The sequence below is a fragment of the Esox lucius genome, chromosome 5, assembly GCF_011004845.1.
Source record: "Esox lucius isolate fEsoLuc1 chromosome 5, fEsoLuc1.pri, whole genome shotgun sequence".
In the NCBI taxonomy this organism is placed as follows: domain Eukaryota; kingdom Metazoa; phylum Chordata; class Actinopteri; order Esociformes; family Esocidae; genus Esox; species Esox lucius.
Window position 1 is genome coordinate 24,760,123 of NC_047573.1, and position 21,173 is coordinate 24,781,295.

Here is a 21,173-nt window from a genome sequence, read left to right on the forward strand (position 1 = left end):
TCAAATTAAATATTATTCAGAGCTGATTTGATTGGTCCAGTCAGTATTGTCCTGCCTGTCTAAACGCAGCCATTTGCTGCCAGTGTGAAGCCCTATTATGAGTAATGTCTGAGCTCAGAAAAGGCAATGATAACACACGCTGAAGGGGGCAGTGTTGGGGAGGGGGCTTCAGAACAATTAGGGTGGTGTTCTTGTCTACTGTGGCATATTCCAACAGCCTTTGCCATGCTCTTGTCCAGCTATTTGAGGTCTGCCAGATAGCTCCTATCTACAGATGTGTTAATTGGTCTTTCAGCACGACGTCAGCCTATTAAAGCAGTCTGAGGGTTTAGCAGCACGCACCAGACCAAAGCTTCTGGAATTACACTTGCTTTGAGCTGACCTTCAGCCAGCGTGCAGGGTAAAGGACACTGGTGAGCCGGACAGGATTAACATACGCACATGGAGCGAAGTTAAATGCCGGAAAATGGTGGGAGACCGGCAACCATTTCACAGTGTTATTGAGACTTTAACGGTTATTTTTACGTATTGACAAAGAAAGAATACAAACAATTGCACTCAATTATGGTACACAAGGTTTGATTTTTTTTTACATGTTATTAAATATTTTATTTGTTTCTGTGTTAAAGGCGTAACAAATTCATACATTTACATACTGTAATTCAACAGCCTGGTGGAGGCCAGCTAGTAGGATCAGGACATGAGGTAAACAGTAGGCCAAACAATATTGTACTCACTACATAGCTAAAGTCAACACTACACAATGTGGTCATTATGCTGACATAACCTCTTATAACAGTCGGGACACTTGACATAACACTGTTATGATGTATAAAGTTGCATATTGAACAAAACTATTTACCAAGTATTTACTATTTCACACAGCAAAACAGTGTATATCCCAAAATAATATCCAAATTCATTTTTCCCCTTTCCCAAAACTGCAGCAACATATTTATGTCATGGATTTAAGTTTTAACTACATGTTTAAGCAATAAGGTGCAAGGGGTTGTGGTATGTGGCCAATATACCACGGCTGAGAGCATCATTTTTTTCCCCAGGATGCAGTGCAGAGTGCCTTGTTACAGTACATCACTTAGCTGTGGTGAATTGGCAATATACCAAAACCTCTGAAGTGCCTTAGTGCTATAATATGCCAATACAATTACCACAGTAAAAAGAAAAATTGTCATACTCTTGCTATATGGTCTTATACATCACAGCGTTAAGCCAATCAGGATTTATATCATATGGGGCGGCAGGTAGCCTAGTGGTTGAATAATTGGGCTGGCAAAAGGAAGGCTGCTAGCTCAAATCCCTAATCTGTAATTCTGCGGTTGAGCATGGCAATTAACCCTAATTTCTCCCAAAGTACTTAACGAGGCAAACCAGTGTCTGAGAGTGAACAAGTATCCATCAGAATCCAGCTGGTTATGCCCAAGCCTACAGGGCAAAGTCAGCTTGACCAACCTCAGTTCTAATAAGTAATAGGAACTAACGTAGCCCCTATTAGATGAAGTAGCTTCCACATTTTTTTCCACATCTGGTACCTGCAGAATCAGCACATCCCCTTTTGTTCTGTAAGAGAATGGGTCTATTTCCTTGTTATGTGTGAAAGGCTTACAAATATTAAGCATAACACTTCAACCACCATTTTACGTCTCTCTAAACCAACCCTGCACTTATCTACATTATTGCACTGATGCGGCAAGTGGAGACTAAGACCGAGAGCTGTTCCATGTTCCCACAACCAATGGGAGACTGGATCAATGGAAGAGCTTTTTAAGTAATCTATGAGGGTCATAGTGACCCAGAGAGGTCAATTAATTCCCGATTTCTTCAGACTACATTCAGCCTTAGGATCAATCTGCAGTTGCTACTATAACTTATAAATGCTCCATGGGCTTAGTTCAACTGTCGTAACCCCATAAGAACCCAAAATATAAGCTTCTACTCAAATGTTTGTTAAGACTTTGAATGTAAATACGCACTGTAAAGCTTTATATTGTTACAGTATATTTTTCATGACCATTCCTTGCATCCAGAGCTCTGTCTTGAGAGAGTGAAAAATACACATCCTCATTGTTTTAAGTAAGGATTGGCCCTTAACGTGTATCATCATGACAAGCCAGTAGGCTTTCTAGAGACGACGGCGGACTAAGAAAGTTGAGCCTAACGGACAGACAACGTAAACAGGCGAAGTGGGCTCTCAATTTATGGAGACGTTATATGTGATGAACAACGCAGACTTGGACGAGATCAATAGGGAGATGTGAACTACACCAAGAACGGGCTATGTATAACATCGACGCCACTGCCATGAACTCGTGGCAGAAAGGGCGGTGGTCGTTACTCGCACTCAGGGAGCGTGTGACCAGAATGACCAGGCAAAGTCAATTACATTGGATGTTTCAGGGGTTGGACAGAAGCTGACGAACGAAACAGGGAAGAAAAAACACAGACTGTCACCATAGCGACAGGGATGATGGGTTGTCGTCCGGGGAAAAGGATGAACGCACGCTCACAACCTAACTTCATAACAGCGGCAGCGGCTTAGCTGATCAAAAGAGACGAGCGCTCGATAAAGGAGTGGCAGGCGGCATGCTTTTTAGAGGCTTGAGTAATCAGTTTGATTTTACTGGCTAGCTGAAGACTCTTCTGCCATGTGGCGCTCTTAATCAATCATCAGCCTCTGGCATGCCAAAGGGGGAAGACGGGTCATCAAGTCAGACACCACTGTGAGGCTCTGAGGCTCAGGTGTGTAAGGACGGCAGATGGGGGGGGGCGGGCGTCAAGCAAGAGATAAGGAAGAGAAAGATGAAGGATGGAGAGTGGGAAATGGGGCGGCTAGGGGTTTGCGGAGCCCGGAGCGATTGCGAGGACAGCGCATTGGAATCGCTTGGGTCCTGTTGCGAGTACAGTATGCATGTGGTGCAGAGAAGCAGTCATTCGTTCAATTATATCGAACCGAGCTGTACTGAAACGGTCAAAGGGGGGTTAACGATGCTCGGCGTGGGCTGCAGGTCATGATGAGTTCACGATGTTCAGAATGTGCTCAGGTAGAGACATGACACATGACAAGTGTTAAACACCACTGTTCCGATGAGCCCTGGTCAATCCCAACCACACTGTAAAAGCTGCTACTGTCCACCACATGCTATAGACCCCAGTATCCACCATGACTTCCCACCAGAGGATTATCCACATTTCCATACACTGTACATACTTCATAATGATATTTTGCTACATACAGTGCATTGCTCTAACAACAACATAAAAACCTGTAACCCCTCCCAGAAATATAAAATGTGTAGAGCTACATGTTTGAACTACCTGACAATAAAGCTGTGTGCAGCGTCACTTCTTAAATATTTACAATATAAAGTAAATTTCCCCTTAACGTTTCGCCCCTTTTAATTTGAATTTGTGCTTTAGTTGTTCAAACACATACCGGACAAACCCATGTATACCCAACACATGCACACACAAATGCGCATACGCATACACACACACATGCACACACACACACACACACACACACAAAAAGAGAATGTAAAAAATTAGCACTCCCTGTATTCCTAAAGAGTTTCCAAGCGTATGAATTTCAACAGAATACATTTTTTAAAACAGTGGTTTACTACAGGAAATCACTCGCAATCCTCAACAGAAGTCATCGTGAGACAGGATGTGCCCTGCAGAGATGTCCTGAGATGATGTCTGACAGCAGGGTTCTGTCTTAGTCCAGACAGTCTAGATGAGCAATGTCCCGTTGTCATAGTAACTGCTACATTGAAGAGTCACCTTCCCATATCATTTCCTTCTAAAATAAAAAGGTTCTTCTTTCGATAAGTCTGTACTAATTTTCATACTGAAAACATACAGAAAAGCTGTGAAAGTCCATTGGTTCAGCAATGCGTCAGTTAGACAGATACGTTTGACCCATTGGATCACTGGCCCACAGCTACGCTAGTTTACGACCAGCTATGATTTGGGCCTCCCCAGGGTGAAGGTATTTATAGAAAGAGAAAGAGTGAGAAAAAAATGGGAACGAGGGAGGAGGGAGCCTGGAGATGTGAAATGAGGGAGCATTGGGTGTTTCAACCAAACTGCACATTTAGAAACGTCTAGAAATGTTTCCATTGTTAGCATCATTTGGAGTGTTATTGTGTGGGCTAACAAGCGAAACGCCAGAACGTCCGAAAGAGTTGCTGTGAGAAACTCTTGAAAGTCCCTCCAGGATTGAAAAACTGTCTTAGGTTGTGAATCAAAATGGAGTGCGTGGCCTTAAGTTAGAACAATTTCAGTGGCACAGTCAGGAGCGTTCTAACACGTCATCCTTTCACCAAAGTCAAAATACCTGACATATGCACCCTGCACCTCCTCCGTATGCCTTTGGAAACCCATCACACTGCCGCTCATCCCGTCATTCTCAGACACAGATCTCTATGGCAGTAGCCATCACCATCTGGCTCTTGGTCTTCTCCCGACCTGGAGAAGAGTGATGCTGGCTGGGCGACTCCTCCCGAGGGGAGTGGGGGTCGGAGAGGACGCTCCTCTTCAAGGGTGCTGGGCGAAGGAGAGTTGTCGTTCCAGGTGGGGTTGAGGGCTCCGGGTGTCTGTGGGAGCGTGACGAAGAGGACGAAGACGAAGTGGAGGTACATCCTGCGGGGCACACACCGGATGAACTGGACCTCTCGCCTCTCTTGGACCTGCAGGAGGCACGGCGACGGAGCTCGCTGACCAGCTCGTACTTGACGAAACAGAAGACGTCCTTCACACCACAGCGCTTCTCCGGATCGGGGTAGAGTAGCCTCTGGAACATGCGCAGTGCGTCGTCAGTGAAACGCCGCCACTGGGACGGGTATGCCACCGTGGGGCACCCGGCCCGCTGCCAGCGCCGGAACTCCTCGTAGAAGGCGTCGGCGGGCAGCGCCGCCTCCCACGGGAAGTTTCCGGTCAGCATGCAGAAGACGAGCACGCCGAAAGCCCACACGTCCAGGCTGGTGGTCACCAGGAAGCCTTCAGCTCGACTGGCGCGACAAACCTCCGGCGCCGTGTAGGGGATGGTGCCGCTCACGCGTTTCACCCGGCAGCCCACGCGCCGCGTCATGCCAAAGTCCGCCAGTTTGACCCGTCGACACTCTCGGTCGAAGAGTAGCACATTCTCTGGCTTAACGTCACGATGCACCAGGTTCTTGCTGTGCATGAAGTCCAGAGCCAGGCCCAGCTGTTGCATGCAGCGCTTCACCATCTCCTCCGGGAGACCCACCTACATGACGGAGGCAAAGACAGGAAGACGGAAGGAATTCAGAGAAAGAGGTGTTTCAGAGAGCACAGCAGAGTGGAACATAATGAAGTGCAATACATAAGAGGTGTATGGATAGTAAACTGAGAGGTGTATGGATAGTAAAGTGGGACAAAAGAGGTTCGATTAAGCATGTTATTGTATACCAGCTAGAGCAGGGTGGGCAAACTAAGGCCTGCGGGCAAAGCAATAAAAGGACGATCCTACACTTCTCAATAAAGGAGCATTCAGCTCCATTCTGGGTAGGGACTTAGAGAGGGATCCAATCCCAGGAGGGCTTTTTTAAACCATACTGGTACACCACAGTGAATCCTTGCACTTGATTAGCTACGGGTGAGGAAGAACAGTGATCGGTGGGGGGTGCTGAGAAGCAGGATCCAGTACAGTACCTGGGGGGGAATGATGTCGAACAGGTCTCCCGCAGGGGCATACTCCTGTCCGAAAACGTAGCTATCCTCAGTCTCGAAGAGCACGTCCAGGACTTTGATGATAAATGGACTGCAGCTAAGAGTGCCCGTCAGGCTGTACTCCCTCAGGAAGCTCTTCAGCTTCGTCTTACTCTTGGTCACAAACTTCAAAGCCATTTTGGTGCCTGATATGTACACACAAAGATGGACAGAATGAATGAATGAATACTTTAGTGTCCCAATGTTGTCCAGTGGCAGCATTCGACAAACAGACAGACAGACGCTGCCCAAAATCAGAAATGACTTTCTTAGTTAGCTGCTCATTTTGGACTTGGTCCCTGCTAGCGCCGCATCTGCTCCATGGGTTCTCTGCGTGAGTATCCATAGCAACGGCTTCACTTGATTTCTCACAAAAAGAGTGAGAGAGACCAAGAGCAGTTAGGCAGCAACCTTCCTTCCCTCCAAATAAACTAAACTCACTAAATATTATTACTTTACGTCACATAATCTCTCTGGTCTGCTCGGACAATGTTCCGGACATACATTTTAAGAGGTCACTTCTGACACCTGTTGCAATTGTAAACTAGGGTACAGTAGAACCGTATGTAACAAATGGCTTAGCTTCAAAATGTAAGAAAGCAAGTTAACCATTCCTGAAAATGTTATTTGACCAGCACAATGCCCACTGTAGTGGATATTGAAAACTACAGTGCATAAGTATTTGGATAGAGGCAAGTTGTGTTTTTTTTTTTTGGTCTCTGTATCCACCACATTGGATTTGAAATGAAACAATATCAAAGAGGTTAAAGTACGGACTGTCATCTAGAAATCTGACAGAATTTAGATCCATAAACTTTGGACCATGTAGGGATTACAGCCCTTTTTAAACATAGTCCCTCCATTGTAGGAAATCAAAAGCAATTGGACAAATTAACATAATACCTGTCTCATAAATGTCATCTTATTTAATACTTGGTTGCAAATCCTTTGTATTTCATGAGTGGCTGAAGTCTGCGATCCAAATACTTAACTAGACGTTGGGTATCTTTCCTGGTGATTTTCTGCAAATAAGATTTTCTGCAAATAAGATAATTCATCCTACTGCTACCATCAGCAGTCACATCATCAATGAATGCAAGGGAGCCAGTTCCACTGGCAGCCATACATGCCCAAACCATAACACTACATGTATGTGGTATGCTTTGGATCATGAGCTGTTATTTTCTATCTCCACACTTCCTTCTTTCCTTTACAGTAGTACATGTTAATCTTCTTCTGTGCATGAGACTTTGTTCCAAAACTATACAGATTTAGTTTTTTATGTGCATCTAACCTAACTCTAACCTGGCCATCCTGTTCTTGAGTCTTACCAGTGGTTTGCATTATGTGATAAATCCTCTAATGTTATGTCTTTTCTTTATGGCACTATTTCACATATCTGTGCCCACATCCGGGACAGTGTTCTTGATCTGTTCAACCATAGAAAATAGTTTTTCTTTACAACTGATTCAGTCATCCACCAGTGGTCTTCCTCCATCTGCCAGGTTTTTTGCTATTGCTGAGCTCACCAAGGCATTCTAGCTTCTTACCAATGTACCAAACAGTTAATTTGACACATAGACTCATCTAATGTTTTGACTATGTCTCTGATTAATTTATTCAGATTTTTCAGCCTAATGATGACTGACCTTTCTGGCATTGACACTTATTTGCTCCTCATGCTAAGAGACAACAGTAACAGACTCCAAATGCAAATGCCACCCCTGGAATCACCTCCAGACCATTTTCTCTGGTACATGTACAATGCAAGGACACAGAGACCGGAAAAAACCCAGTTCAGTAGCCAATTTTCCAAATACTTTCGTTCCCATAAAATCAGAGGACTGTGTATAAAAAGGCCTGTAATTCTTACACGGTTCAAGGTTTATGGATATAAATACCCGCCAATTAAAGCGGACAGTCTGCACTCTTAGTTATTGTTTCATTTGAAATTCAATGTTTTGGAGTACATATTCAAAACAGCTAAATGTGTCTCACAGTCCAAATACTGGATTGCACTGTATCTCAGACAAGGCAATATAAAAGAATGATAATTACTGAATTGATCCAGTATGTGCGTGTGGTATCTGATTCCTGCTACTCCCTCTTTGGGCCAGCTGCCTCTATGCTCTGAAACGCACCCTCAGCTGTTGACTAATCACACAGCTGTGGAATCCGAGCTCCTCAAAAAGCTCATTGGCTCTGTTACCCTCTTTACCTCAACGTCTCATAACCTTGCAATGAACCCTGAACCTGATGAGCCCCTCAACCTGTTTTACACTATTGTCACCTCTGAATGCCAAGTCACTGGAGTGCCATTTTCTCATCAAATCCTTTGTTTAGCTTTGACTGTACTGCACCTTCTGGTCTCTGATCCTGTTGCAGTGAGCCTATGTAATCTCCACGGAAACAATACCTTTTCACCACACCCATCCTATGACTCACCCTGTGTTCGGTGTGCCACCAGGTCCACCTTGCCGTAAGTGCCTTTGCCCAGCTCGCGGATGTGCTCGTAGTGTTTCGCCACGTCGGCAGCTGATAGGGAGGTGATGGCCAGGGCCTGCATGTCATCCACCGGCACCCCTCCACCGCCACAGTAACCCATCTTGGAGGTGGGAGATCCCCCGCCACTGCCCCCGTGGCCCGGTCCCGACGGTGACAGAGACAGACTGGCCTTGACGCCGTGGGGCAGACTGTGGAGAGAACCGGCAAGCATGGAACACATGAAAGAGTCTTTGAGCTATGAGTTATGCCGCATGTACTGGACATGAGGTGTCTCGGGCGATGGTTTACACTGTATATACTGAATGTCATCAGGTGTCTGAGGCCATGATTTACACTGTATATACTGAATGTCATCAGGTCTCTGAGGCGATGGTTTACACTGTATATACTGAATGTCATCAGGTGTCTGAGGTGATGGTTTACACTTCATATACTGAATGTCATCAGGTGTCTGAGGTGATGGTTTACACTGTATATACTGAATGTCATCAGGTGTCTGAGGTGATGGTTTACACTGTATATACTGAATGTCATCAGGTGTCTGAGGTGATGGTTTACAATGTATATACTGAATGTCATCAGGTGTCTGAGGTGATGGTTTACACTGTATATACTGAATGTCATCAGGTGTCTGAGGTGATGGTTTACAATGTATATACTGAATGTCATCAGGTGTCTGAGGTGATGGTTTACACTGTATATACTGAATGTCATCAGGTGTCTGAGGTGATGGTTTACAATGTATATACTGAATGTCATCAGGTGTCTGAGGTGATGGTTTACACTGTATATACTGAATGTCATCAGGTGTCTGAGGTGATGGTTTACACTGTATATACTGAATGTCATCAGGTGTCTGAGGTGATGGTTTACACTGTATATACTGAATGTCATCAGGTGTCTGAGGTGATGGTTTACACTGTATATACTGAATGTCATCAGGTGTCTGAGGTGATGGTTTACACTTCATATACTGAATGTCATCAGGTGTCTGAGGTGATGGTTTACACTGTATATACTGAATGTCATCAGGTGTCTGAGGTGATGGTTTACACTGTATATACTGAAGGTCATCAGGTGTCTGAGGTGATGGTTTACACTTCATATACTGAATGTCATCAGGTGTCTGAGGTGATGGTTTACACTGTATATACTGAATGTCATCAGGTGTCTGAGGTGATGGTTTACACTGTATATACTGAATGTCATCAGGTGTCTGAGGTGATGGTTTACACTGTATATACTGAATGTCATCAGGTGTCTGAGGTGATGGTTTACACTGTATATACTGAATGTCATCAGGTGTCTGAGGTGATGGTTTACACTTCATATACTGAATGTCATGAGGTGTCTGAGGTGATGGTTTACACTGTATATACTGAATGTCATCAGGTGTCTGAGGTGATGGTTTACACTGTATATACTGAATGTCATCAGGTGTCTGAGGTGATGGTTTACACTGTATATACTGAATGTCATCAGGTGTCTGAGGTGATGGTTTACACTGTATATACTGAATGTCATCAGGTGTCTGAGGTGATGGTTTACACTTCATATACTGAATGTCATCAGGTGTCTGAGGTGATGGTTTACACTGTATATACTGAATGTCATCAGGTGTCTGAGGTGATGGTTTACACTGTATATACTGAAGGTCATCAGGTGTCTGAGGTGATGGTTTACACTTCATATACTGAATGTCATCAGGTGTCTGAGGTGATGGTTTACACTGTATATACTGAATGTCATCAGGTGTCTGAGGTGATGGTTTACACTGTATATACTGAATGTCATCAGGTGTCTGAGGTGATGGTTTACACTGTATATACTGAAGGTCATCAGGTGTCTGAGGTGATGGTTTACACTGTATATACTGAAGGTCATCAGGTGTCTGAGGTGATGGTTTACACTGTATATACTGAAGGTCATCAGGTGTCTGAGGTGATGGTTTACACTTCATATACTGAATGTCATCAGGTGTCTGAGGTGATGGTTTACACTGTATATACTGAATGTCATCAGGTGTCTGAGGTGATGGTTTACACTGTATATACTGAATGTCATCAGGTGTCTGAGGTGATGGTTTACACTGTATATACTGAAGGTCATCAGGTGTCTGAGGTGATGGTTTACACTGTATATACTGAAGGTCATCAGGTGTCTGAGGTGATGGTTTACACTGTCTATACTGAATGTCATCAGGTCTCTGAGGTGATGGTTTACACTGTCTATACTGAATGTCATCAGGTCTCTGAGGCAATGGTTTAGACTGTCTGTGGCAAACAACAGTTAAATCCAGCTGGCGTATTGATGACCCCACACATATGTGATGACTTAACCTTGAATGTCCGCTCGTGCCTGTTTGTGTGTGTGTGTGTGTGCGTGTGTTTGCACACTGTAATGCGCACTTCAATCAATACAGTGGCAGAGGAGCAGAAGGGGATTAGGCTGTGTGCCTGGTAAACATATTTGACAAAGAGTCCATCTGGCCAGTTAGACGGGCGTTGCCGAACCTCCAGGAACTCATGCCCACACTAACGACCCACTCAGAAGCGAGCCAGGTAGGCGGACGGAACAGCTGACACAGAAACGGTGAAGTCTGCGTTGGCACGTTACAGATCTTCACCCACCCTCCTCCCAAACGTCTAGATTGCATTTCCATACAGTCGATGGCGTAACAGCAGTGAAAGGTGTTACTTCAGTTGTGCCCGGGTAAACATTCTTGGATTTGCTCTGAGCTAGCCGTTGGAAAACCGGTGGCTGACTCAATTTGCGGAACCCTGAGAGAACTCCTGCCGCTATGTTTCAGAGGTTCTGACCGACAGTTGGTGTACGTGGAAGCTTGAGCCATTACCCTCTATGACACAGTGTAGATGAGTTAATGGGGAAAGCGGTGCTGGCCTGACAAGGAAACTATTCAGCCTGCCATTATCATTATCTGTGACTGGTTTATTTGCTGTGTGTCTACTGGTGTTGTACACACAAGTAGTGTTATTGTTGCGAAGCTGATCTCACAGAGATGTCATCTATTGTGCCTGAGTACCATAAAACACACACACACACAGGCTAGCTCACTGAAGGCTCTTCCAACTCTGTCTCTCCCACCCTCAGCTTCTGTTCTTTGTTCTTCCTCTCGTCCAATTAAGATTACCCAGCTATCTGGTGGGGAGAAAGTCATAAATATTGTAAGATGAAACAGAGGGAGAAAACGGAAATAGGATGCATTTGGAGTCGCCTTCATTTCTAAGATCTTCACACGCAGGGACTAAAACAAGGCCGAATGATGACTGCACGTCACGCCAATTACCTTCCATAACAACGGACGGGCTGCTATATTCAGTCACGATTACAACCTAGACAGAGACGTTCACATAAGTCACAGCATGTCTTCTGCCTAAGAGGGGGAAATCTACAGGCTATTCTCTACCTACTCAATTTGCTATTATCAAAAAATAGCTTTGAAGAGGTTAGGTTCTATTTACCCAATAACCTTTGGAATAGACTGACTAGACCGGACCCCCCAACCGGCTCCTGACCTATTCGTCATAATGAACCCAGCAGATGAGGGAGTGTTTGTTTACTGGCACTCCTTCAGCTCTGGCTGGCTGACCGTAGCTTTGCAGTCGCGCAGTGCTCCACAGGGGAACATGCAACGCTCCGGCATCAAGCCTAATCGCATTACTCAGCCTCGGCTAAGACAAAAACACCCAGCGAACCCGAGTCGCAGCCACCTCATTTCCGTTGCAGAACATGATTAAGAGACCTAAAATGGGACGAGGGGAAAAGAGATGACATCAGCTGCGGTATAATGTTCTAACTGGGAGCCAGGGATCCGGCAAAGGGCTTTGTGTGCCGACGGGTGTGTTGTGTGCGTGTGTGTGTGTGTGTGTGTGTGTGTGAGTCCGGGGTTTGGACGATATGCGCGTACTGAGTGGTGAATGCATCATTTGTGTATAAGTGTGTGACTGCTCAGTTTGCGCGTGCATCAGTGTTCGGGTGTCTGTGAAACTTACGTGTTTGTGTGCACTGGCCTGTTTGCGTGCGTGTGAGCGTGTGTGCGCGCACGTGTGCGTGTGTGGTGAAAACAGTCCGACAGGGACACTCTATCAAAGGGGCATTGTGTTCCCATCTCTCCTAGAGAGCAGCTGCAGCGCTGACCGAGGGAGGTCGAGCGGCTCCACTGGGTGTCTCCCCGACTCGGCATTGGCGCTCATCCCCACAGCGCCCTCCGCTACTCCCCGACAGCCGGAAGAGAGAGGGCGTATGGATGTATAGAACCTGACGTGACTTGATTTATTGAATCCGTATTTACCACTGAAATAAATATAGAGAGTCTGCACACTTGAATGATTCATAAACACACACGCTTCACTGCTTGGTTCGTCAAAGCCCTTCTATAAAGGTATATTGTAAGTTAATAAAGACTGTCTGCCATTATATGGGCGAGTGCATTTCAGTGAGAGATGCTTTCCGGTCTCTGTCATTTCCAATTCATTTCATTCCAAGCACGCCTGAACTTTTTGTCGCTCGAGAGGCTCCGGAGATCGCCACAAGCATCAAATATGTATTTTCTATGTCAATGTTTCATGTAAGATGAAATGAAGAGGAGAAACTCTCCAACAGCAGTCCGTGTAGAGGTTGTTTACAGGGCTAACTATAACAGACAAGACATCTCCTTGAATGTCCTATAACAGGCAAAAACATTTAGGGGTCCAAACCCACATGGGCCTGTACATTCAAATGCACCAGACACGAGAAGCCTAGTGGAATAGCCGGGGCGACATTTATTAAATCAACTCGGCTTGTGAGAGTAGGAATACCAGTCCTTGAACTATGCAGGACTATTGCATAAAGGTCTCCTTTTGTGTCCATCTTCTGTATGCCTCGATTGTTCTTCACTTATCTCAGTGTCGTATCCTGTGAAAATTGGTTGGCCTTCTAAAATGTATCCCTCATCTTCTCCCTTGCTCACTGTAATGTTCTTTCTATAGAATTCTGTTATCTTGTTCAAAGACCTATTCATCACAGTTCATGCCAACATGAACGCATCAATAATTAGCAACCTCTGTCTGTGATATTGGTGGGAAATTAACATTACATTTCCATGGGAACTGTCTCTCCCGTTAATAAATGCATCTATGCATGGATAATAACAGGTTATCTATTTCCTACTGTATGTAATCAGGGGAGATCATAGCGGGTGAGACAAAAGTGCAGCCAACCTAATGTACATATAAAGCAAATCTAGTTGAATTGCCTGTAAACTAAGGCACTGATTCTAACAGATCACCCAACCATTAAACCATAGCTACATTCACGTCATCGTTAGATATATTTTATGAAATATAATCTGTTGGGTAGTGGTCGAGGTGGACGATTGTATTAGACGGGTAAAAACCCTTTTATTTATTTAAATGGCATGGCAGTTCTTTACATTCCATTCTGAGGAAACGGCTTAAAAGACTTTGAAACGTGGGGAAAGGGGTGTCCGACATAGTAAATCTCTTCATGCTATCACAACTGCAATCGTATGGCTCTTCAGAGGGCAGTGAGGTCAGCCCAACACACCATAGAGGGCTTGCTGCCTGACCTCCAGGACATTCACTTCACACAGTGCCATAGAAAGGCCATGAAGATCATCATGGACCTCAACCACCCTGCAGTGACCTTGGAGTGACCCTGCCGTGACCCTGCCGTGACCCTGTCACACTGTTTCCACTACCAGAGAAAAATGGTTTGGAAACCGGGACAGAGACGGTAGGGCCTACCCCCAGCCCTCAGACTATTATTCCAACAGCCCATCTATACTGCACTCTGATATGCGCATTAGGGTCATTTTGCGCACTCATTCAGACACATGAAACACAGATGTCCGCTTATTTTTACGTGTTAACCCACAGTCTTTCTCACTCACACTCATTCTCACAATTACACACCCACACTCAATGTACAGACACAGACGTACAGAGACAAAAAAACGCTGAGATAACCCACACACATACACACATTCAGCTGACGCTACTGTGCCATGTTCATTGGGAACACCAGTGCTGAACACAAGTTCTGAACACACTGTTGCTGCGCCCTGGTGCGAAACACACTGATGCTGAACACTGGTGCTCAGGACCCTGGGATTTAACACCTCCCTCTGCAATTGGGACCTGGACTTCCTGACAGGCAGACTCCAGGTGGTGAGAATGGGCAACCTCACCTCCTCTACACTGACCCTGAGCACTGGAGCCCCACAGGGTTGTGTACTCAGTCCCCTCCTGTACTCCCTGTTCACACACGACTGCGTGGCCACACACAGCTCCAACATCATCTTCATATTTGCGGACGACACTACCATCCTGGGTCTCATCTTCAACAACGATGAGATCGCTTATAGAGAGGAGGTAAGGAACCTGGCTACATGGCGCCAGGACAACAACCTCTCTCTCAACGTCTGTAAGACTAAGGAGATGATCGCGGACTTCAGGAAGCGGCAGGAGGGGGTCATGTCCCCATACGCAGTGATGGAGCTGAAGTGGAGAGAGTCTCCGAATTCAAGTTTCTCTGTGTGTTCATTAAGGATGACTTCACTTGGTCCAGACATGGTAGACCCTACCGGAGCATCGGAGCACGCACTGGCAAAAAATGTTTTTCCCTCAGGCCATAAGGCTCCTCAACCAGTAACACTGATCCATGATCATACTGATCACACACGAACATTCCAGATGCTCTGATGTCCTTTCAGGCACTTTCAGGCACTGAAAGTAATCACACCGATGCTCAACACTGGTGCTAAACACACTGATGGTGAACACTGATGTTGAACACACTGATGGTGAACATTGATGCTGAACACACTGATGGTGAACATTGATGCTGAACACACTGATGGTGAACACTGATGTTGAACACACTGATGGTGAACATTGATGCTGAACACACTGATGGTGAACATTGATGCTGAACACACTGATGGTGAATATTGGTGCTGAAAACACTGATGGTGAATATTGGTGCTGAAAACACTGATGGTGAATAATGGTGCTGAACACTGTGGTGCAATGTTTTTTTGCATAGTGCTATCTGGGCTGACTCCCATTTCTATTGTGAATTTGGAAATGTGTCTGTAACTGGGTGAACTTTGTTTTTCCTGCTTTAATTAGCTGACTGCATTGTTTAGGATACACAAGCATTTTGCTACACCAGCAACTACATCTGCTACCAAGTGTACAGTATGCAACCAAAACAACATGGAGTCTTGAAACTCTTCATAATCATAGTAAACACCCTGTTCCATAGCATCCTGTTTGTCATATAGCTCAGCTGCTCACCACTTGGTGGTAAATAACTGTTTCATCTAATGTAACAGCACCAACCACAGTGAAAAGACAAGGAAAGACAGCCAGAACAGCTGCTCCTCAGTCCTCCTCACGCAGGCTCGTAACCTAGACGACTTCCTGCCAGCCGGTGATTGGATGGACCGGCAGCTGAGCCCACAACCACTCATTTAGACAAATCACCTTCACTCTGCTTGTCTGTCTCCTTCCTCCCTGCCACCTCCTTCCTCACTGTCTCCTGCTGAGCCTGTGAGACATCCAGGTGCCCCTCTCCTCCCTGCACATCCCTCTCTAACGCCCGTTTTGCCACCTGCTGTGGCACAGAGCTGTCAGCGACTATCAGGCATGCTAAGGCATCGCCACCACGCTGAGAGCTACCGGGCCACATGGGCTGGGGCACAGTGAGCTAACGCAATCCCAGGGCACCCAGAGAGCAGTCAACTGGCCATGTACTAACGCCTGTTTGAGAGGAGCTAGAAAATCCAAGACACCTGACTAGACAGTGTGCCACTGCCAACCTCAGTGGGTCGGCCTGCATGGCCGGGGAGCCTCAAAGCCTCGTTTGACATGAAACGGCCGGCGCATTATTCCACAGGAAATGAACTCACACACAACCAGCCGTCGACACAACGTCACACCAACACTCAGCCGTCAAACACCGCAGCTGCCCTTAACCAGCCAACAGGAAGATGGCGTTCAGATGACAGATCCTACTCAGCTTGCATGTACATTTCAGTGTTTCTTGTCCTCACTAAAACCATAGGATTGAGGACATGAAATTGAATCGAAACGCAGCATTCTTTCCCCAGGCGAGCGAGGAGGATTCATCCCTTTGATGTGAAATGGATGGGAAACCGTGACTCCACGGCTGTACTGACAACAACTGGAGGAGTCGAGAGTGTACTAAATGCTAGGGGAGTGTCGCCTCGGCTCTATAATGTGGAGTAACCTGGCCATACGCACGTCCCATTGAGAGGACCACAGGAAGCAAAGAACCATTCCTTGAAGAATTACCAAGATTTCATTTTGGTGGGGGGGGTGGTCCCTCAGCCAACCCTGCGGCGACATTAATCTCGGCTGTTGCGTGAACAGCCGAGGCTCTGAGCCGAAGGGGCCGAATGCCAATCCAGTCCAATCCCGTCACTCGCTTCCTCCCCTTTCCCTCTGACCTTGTCTTGGAATGGAACGTGGCCGCTGCAAACGCCGCCGGAGGCTGATCCTGACACCATGTCTACCCATCCATGCAGCTAAGCACGTCACTTCACCTGCCACCGAACTGGGTCATTATGTAGGCTACCATCCCACCAGCTCTCTGGTGTTCAACCTCGCCTGGCTTCCAACACACACATTTTGAGTATCTGTGACTCCAAATAGCTTTCAAACCACATACAAATTACTTTTTGACTATTTGATATAGTCTAGCATATTGTAATCCAGATTTGAAACAGCACTTTGAAACACCTGGGTTAAACGCACGGGAGTGTCTTTGAGCCATTGCATTATGCATATTTTCTCTTCGACATCAGGGTGTTGTCATTGTTCATGTTAATGGAAGCTCTGGTGTTATTGTGTTTTCTTAAGGCATGTGACACTAAAGTCCAGAGGTGGGCAAGATCAATACAACCTCTGCATTTTTAAGAGAGCTGTTCAATCAGATGTTCAAGTTCACATGCAGTTCGCCACTAATGTGTACATGCCAGCCGAAAAGTGCCATTGACCTGGGTTTGTCTTTGTAAAGCAGATCAATGGCCCAGATTGACACAGGTGCCAGCCCATCAAGTAAGAAACAAAAATGTTTGACCCTTTAGCTTAAATAAAACACCAGGGCAAAGCACTTTATCTTCAATGAGTAACAAAGATATCAGAATACTGAATTCAAAATGTATATGAAAATAATTTGCGATGTTTGAAATGATGTATTGAACCCAGGTCTGGCTACATACAGTATGACCTTCTTGGTGAGCTGCTCTGTCAGTGAGTGTGACCGCCAAACAGGACGGAACGGTGTGCATACTGTTGTCATTACAGCATGTTCCATTATGTACATTATGCTCCAGTTTATGTTAGGCTACCATAAATAATAGAGTAGGGGAATGAACAGTGTTGCAGCATAGGAAAATAGAAAAGTAACATATTGGGTTTACAAATCAGTTAAGCAAAGTTGCCGTGTAAGGTCGAATCAGTGTTCGGACATGGAGCAGTAAATGGAAAATTAAGCTAATTTCCAATGCATCACTATCATGATGTTTCATTTAGACTTCATTATTCCCCCAAGGCATGCTGCTTTTATTGTTTTCTGTTCGTAAGAGTGGTGATGCACTATTTGTGCATAACAGTGCTGAATAACAAACGCAGAGTGCTGCCCAGGAGTGGAAATCCTGCCTGATTAAAATGTACAGGCAATATGGCAATGTGTTGACCTAGAGAGAAACACACATTCAAGATCACCATAGTATATTAAATGGCCTGTCTCTAATGAAGGCCTGCCTGTGTGTATGCTAAACAAATATTCTCATAAAGACTTATAAATTGGTCATTCTACATTACAAAATGAATAGATAAGAAATATATATTTATTGTGGAGTTAAGGTTGTCATCAGATCGTGTTGCACCTGCCACAGTGGTATATTTATAATCTGAGGGGTTTTATTAGACCCCTGGCCTGGTGTAACACCCCTGCCCTTTAGGTTGTCCTGAAGATGTCATCTGTGGTGAAGATCGAAACCTTGTGAACACGGTTCTTCATATTCTGGTAACTTGTGTAACAGCATGTTTTAACATCTGTGCTATAATCATATTAGTGTTTGTGGCCAAAGCATACACTGGAGGGACAAAAACATTTAATAATCCCACCTTAAACAGACAAACAGTTTTAAATGCTATATAGTATGATGTCATCCTCCTGAGGAGGGCGATGCTGGCCATTCAGTCGTCTAGGGAAGGTTGATCTGGCCAATCAGCTGCCTACTTGCATGAATATGTTTTAATGAGGTATACAACTACATCATTCCGTTGTTGGGGTATGCCAAAACCATCTACACAAAAAGCTAATCTGATTTTGTAGTAGGAAACTTTTCATCGTTTTTCTTCATATGAATATGTAAACACTGGGCTTTCACTTTAAAATCTACCAGAAATAAAGACTACAATATGTTGAATCCAGTTGCATATTGCAAGTACATTAGAAATCTTCAAGGGCTACACTGAAATTACCGAGTATTTTCAGCCTGATATGAGGGATCTTTTTTTATTAGGCTATACATAGCAAAATTAAGTCATTTAGCAGAAGCTCTCATCTACAGAAGTAAGTGCATGGGTGTTAATGTTTTGTACTGGCCACCAGTGTAATTGAGCCCACAATCTAGGCTTTGCAAATACCATGCTACTTAAACTACACCCAAACATAGCCGAAGCACAAAAACAAGCGCTACACTAACCATAATGGTTAATTGCATTTCTGTTGCATATCACATTTGACAAGAATAGCCCTTTTTAATGGAGTAACTTTCAAAGGATAATTTGATCACAGGTTGTAACTACACTCACCTGCTGGCGACCTGTCTCTCTCCTCCATGGTCCTGCATTCGCGCGGTGCAAGGAGCACTTGCGCTCTTCTACAGGCCGGTTGAGTCAGCGAGTCTGGTTGCAATAAACTGACGTGTTTTGAATTACTCTGATTTAAATTAAATTAAACATATTTTAAGATTAATGAATTAGTCCATATATTACAGTTTTCTATTTGAAAGGCAGCTGTGCATTTTGTTTCTAATAAAACAAATTGTTTCAATGTTTTTCTGTCTGGAAAAATGTATAGCCTACACAGTTAATTTAATTCAGAGCGGTCTTTGTGCCTTGTTTTCTTGTCTGTTATGGTAATTCTCAGTTTAGTTCCGTGCGTAAAGGCGCTCTTCTGTTCTGGGTTCTTCGGTGCCACTGGAGAACTGACACCGTTATCTTCCACGATTTGGAGATGGAGGGCAAGATTTCCCGTTTCTTTCTGGAAAGCGCACACCCCTCAACCTGCGAGGCAACGACAGGCTGGTGTGTGTTTATCTTTCCTTATTCTTGGGGTCTGCATTTCCCAATTCAGCACCACACAAAATCCATTCATTTGAACCATACTTTTCAGGCGGAAAATGACTCGACTCTGCATCTATTTAAAGTGTCTCCATTTCTTCTCTTTGCATTAGGCTGGTATTGTCCGTCAGGTATTGTAGTCTTGATGTGCTTTTCACTCTCCCTTTCACAACTGTTCCCAATCTCTCTGCTAGCCCTACCAGTCAGCTCTTTCATTGTTCCCTCCCGTCTCGTCGTCTCCACCTTCTGGCAGAAGCACGCTCTCACGTGCACTGGGTCCTAGCGCCTGCTTACTTCAGATCAGACATTTCTCTGACCTTTTTGTCCCCCGAAGTAAAGTTTTTGCTGCTTCTGCACATTCGGGATCCTGTAAAGGTCAGTAAAGAAGTTAGACCTGCAGCCTCAGCTTCTGCTTATTAGAAGCAGTGTACTACAGCAATGATGATTTCACCATTCAGTAGCTTATGGCCACAAGTACTTCTTCACAGGGACTTTTGTAAATTGTTCGCATTAGGTACTGTAATATTTGGGCCAAGACTTTCAATAAATGTACTGCTTGATCAATCCCTGACCATGTTAAAAAACAGGAAGGCCTACAATAATATGTGTCCATCTGAATCAACTGATGGAACTCAAGTTTAATAGCAAAACTAACCTTAGTGTACAGCCCCCCACTAAGCTTTTCAGGGCATCATCATGGAGCATGGAGCAGAATGGTTGATGAGTAGCGGAACGGTTGGTACCTTGCCTTTGCCATATCTCCCCCAGGCTAAGCATTTGTTCCACTCAAGACCCACTGCTCCAGAATAAAGATCACATAGGCCTGCAGGGTGGGAAAGATGAGCTTGTACCAATACTGTAACCAGGGCAAGAACAGGCCGTGGAAGAGGGTAGAATAAGGAGCATCAGAACAATATTCCTCACTACTTCCTTTTGTGCCTTTTCCACCTTTTGTTGTGTTACAATCTCAAATCTTTTAGATTCAGATGTGATCTCCCTGTAACTAACACTAATTTAAAGGTTATTTTGTGAAAAGACATCATGATTTTTTATTTAACCCCCTGGATTCCACAAAGCCTAAATTTGGTTGCACCCTCTTTGGCAGCATTTAAAGCTGCAAGTCTTTATTTGTAAATCTTTATTTGTAAGTCTCTGCTGGTTTTGCAGACCTAGTTCCTGCAATTTTCCCCTATTCTTGTTGGAAAATGTGCAATTTTCAGTTCCTTCCACACAATTTCATTTGAGGTCTGGGCTTTAACTATGCCTTTCTAGGACATTGTGCCTGTTTGTAAACATCTGCGGTGTAGTAATGGCTGTATTTAGGCTGATTGTTTTTGCTGAAAGGTGAAGCTTAGCCGCAGACCAAGGTCCAGAAGGATTTTGCTATTTTTGTCTCCATTTGTCTTGCCCTTAAATCCTGAAAAGTTGTCCAGTCCTTGATGATGAAAAGCATCCTAATAACATTATGCTAATCAGCAGGGCTGGTGTTCTCAGGGAGATGAGCAGTGTTGG

At 44.8% G+C, this 21,173-nt stretch overlaps 1 protein-coding gene across 1 annotated transcript; it reads right to left on the reverse strand.

Moving 5' to 3' along the window:
- Positions 1-601: 601 nt before the first annotated feature.
- On the reverse strand, positions 602-20,571 carry si:ch211-183d21.3 (serine/threonine-protein kinase SBK1). Its single transcript, XM_010888826.4, has 5 exons — positions 20,317-20,571; positions 19,131-20,028; positions 8,197-8,444; positions 5,695-5,897; positions 602-5,269 (listed from the first exon to the last, which is right to left on the reverse strand). The coding sequence occupies exons 2-5, from the start codon at positions 19,166-19,168 to the stop codon at positions 4,430-4,432; spliced, it is 1,329 nt and encodes a 442-aa protein (XP_010887128.1). The 5' UTR covers positions 19,169-20,028; positions 20,317-20,571; the 3' UTR covers positions 602-4,429.
- Between the last annotated feature and the right edge of the window lie 602 nt (positions 20,572-21,173).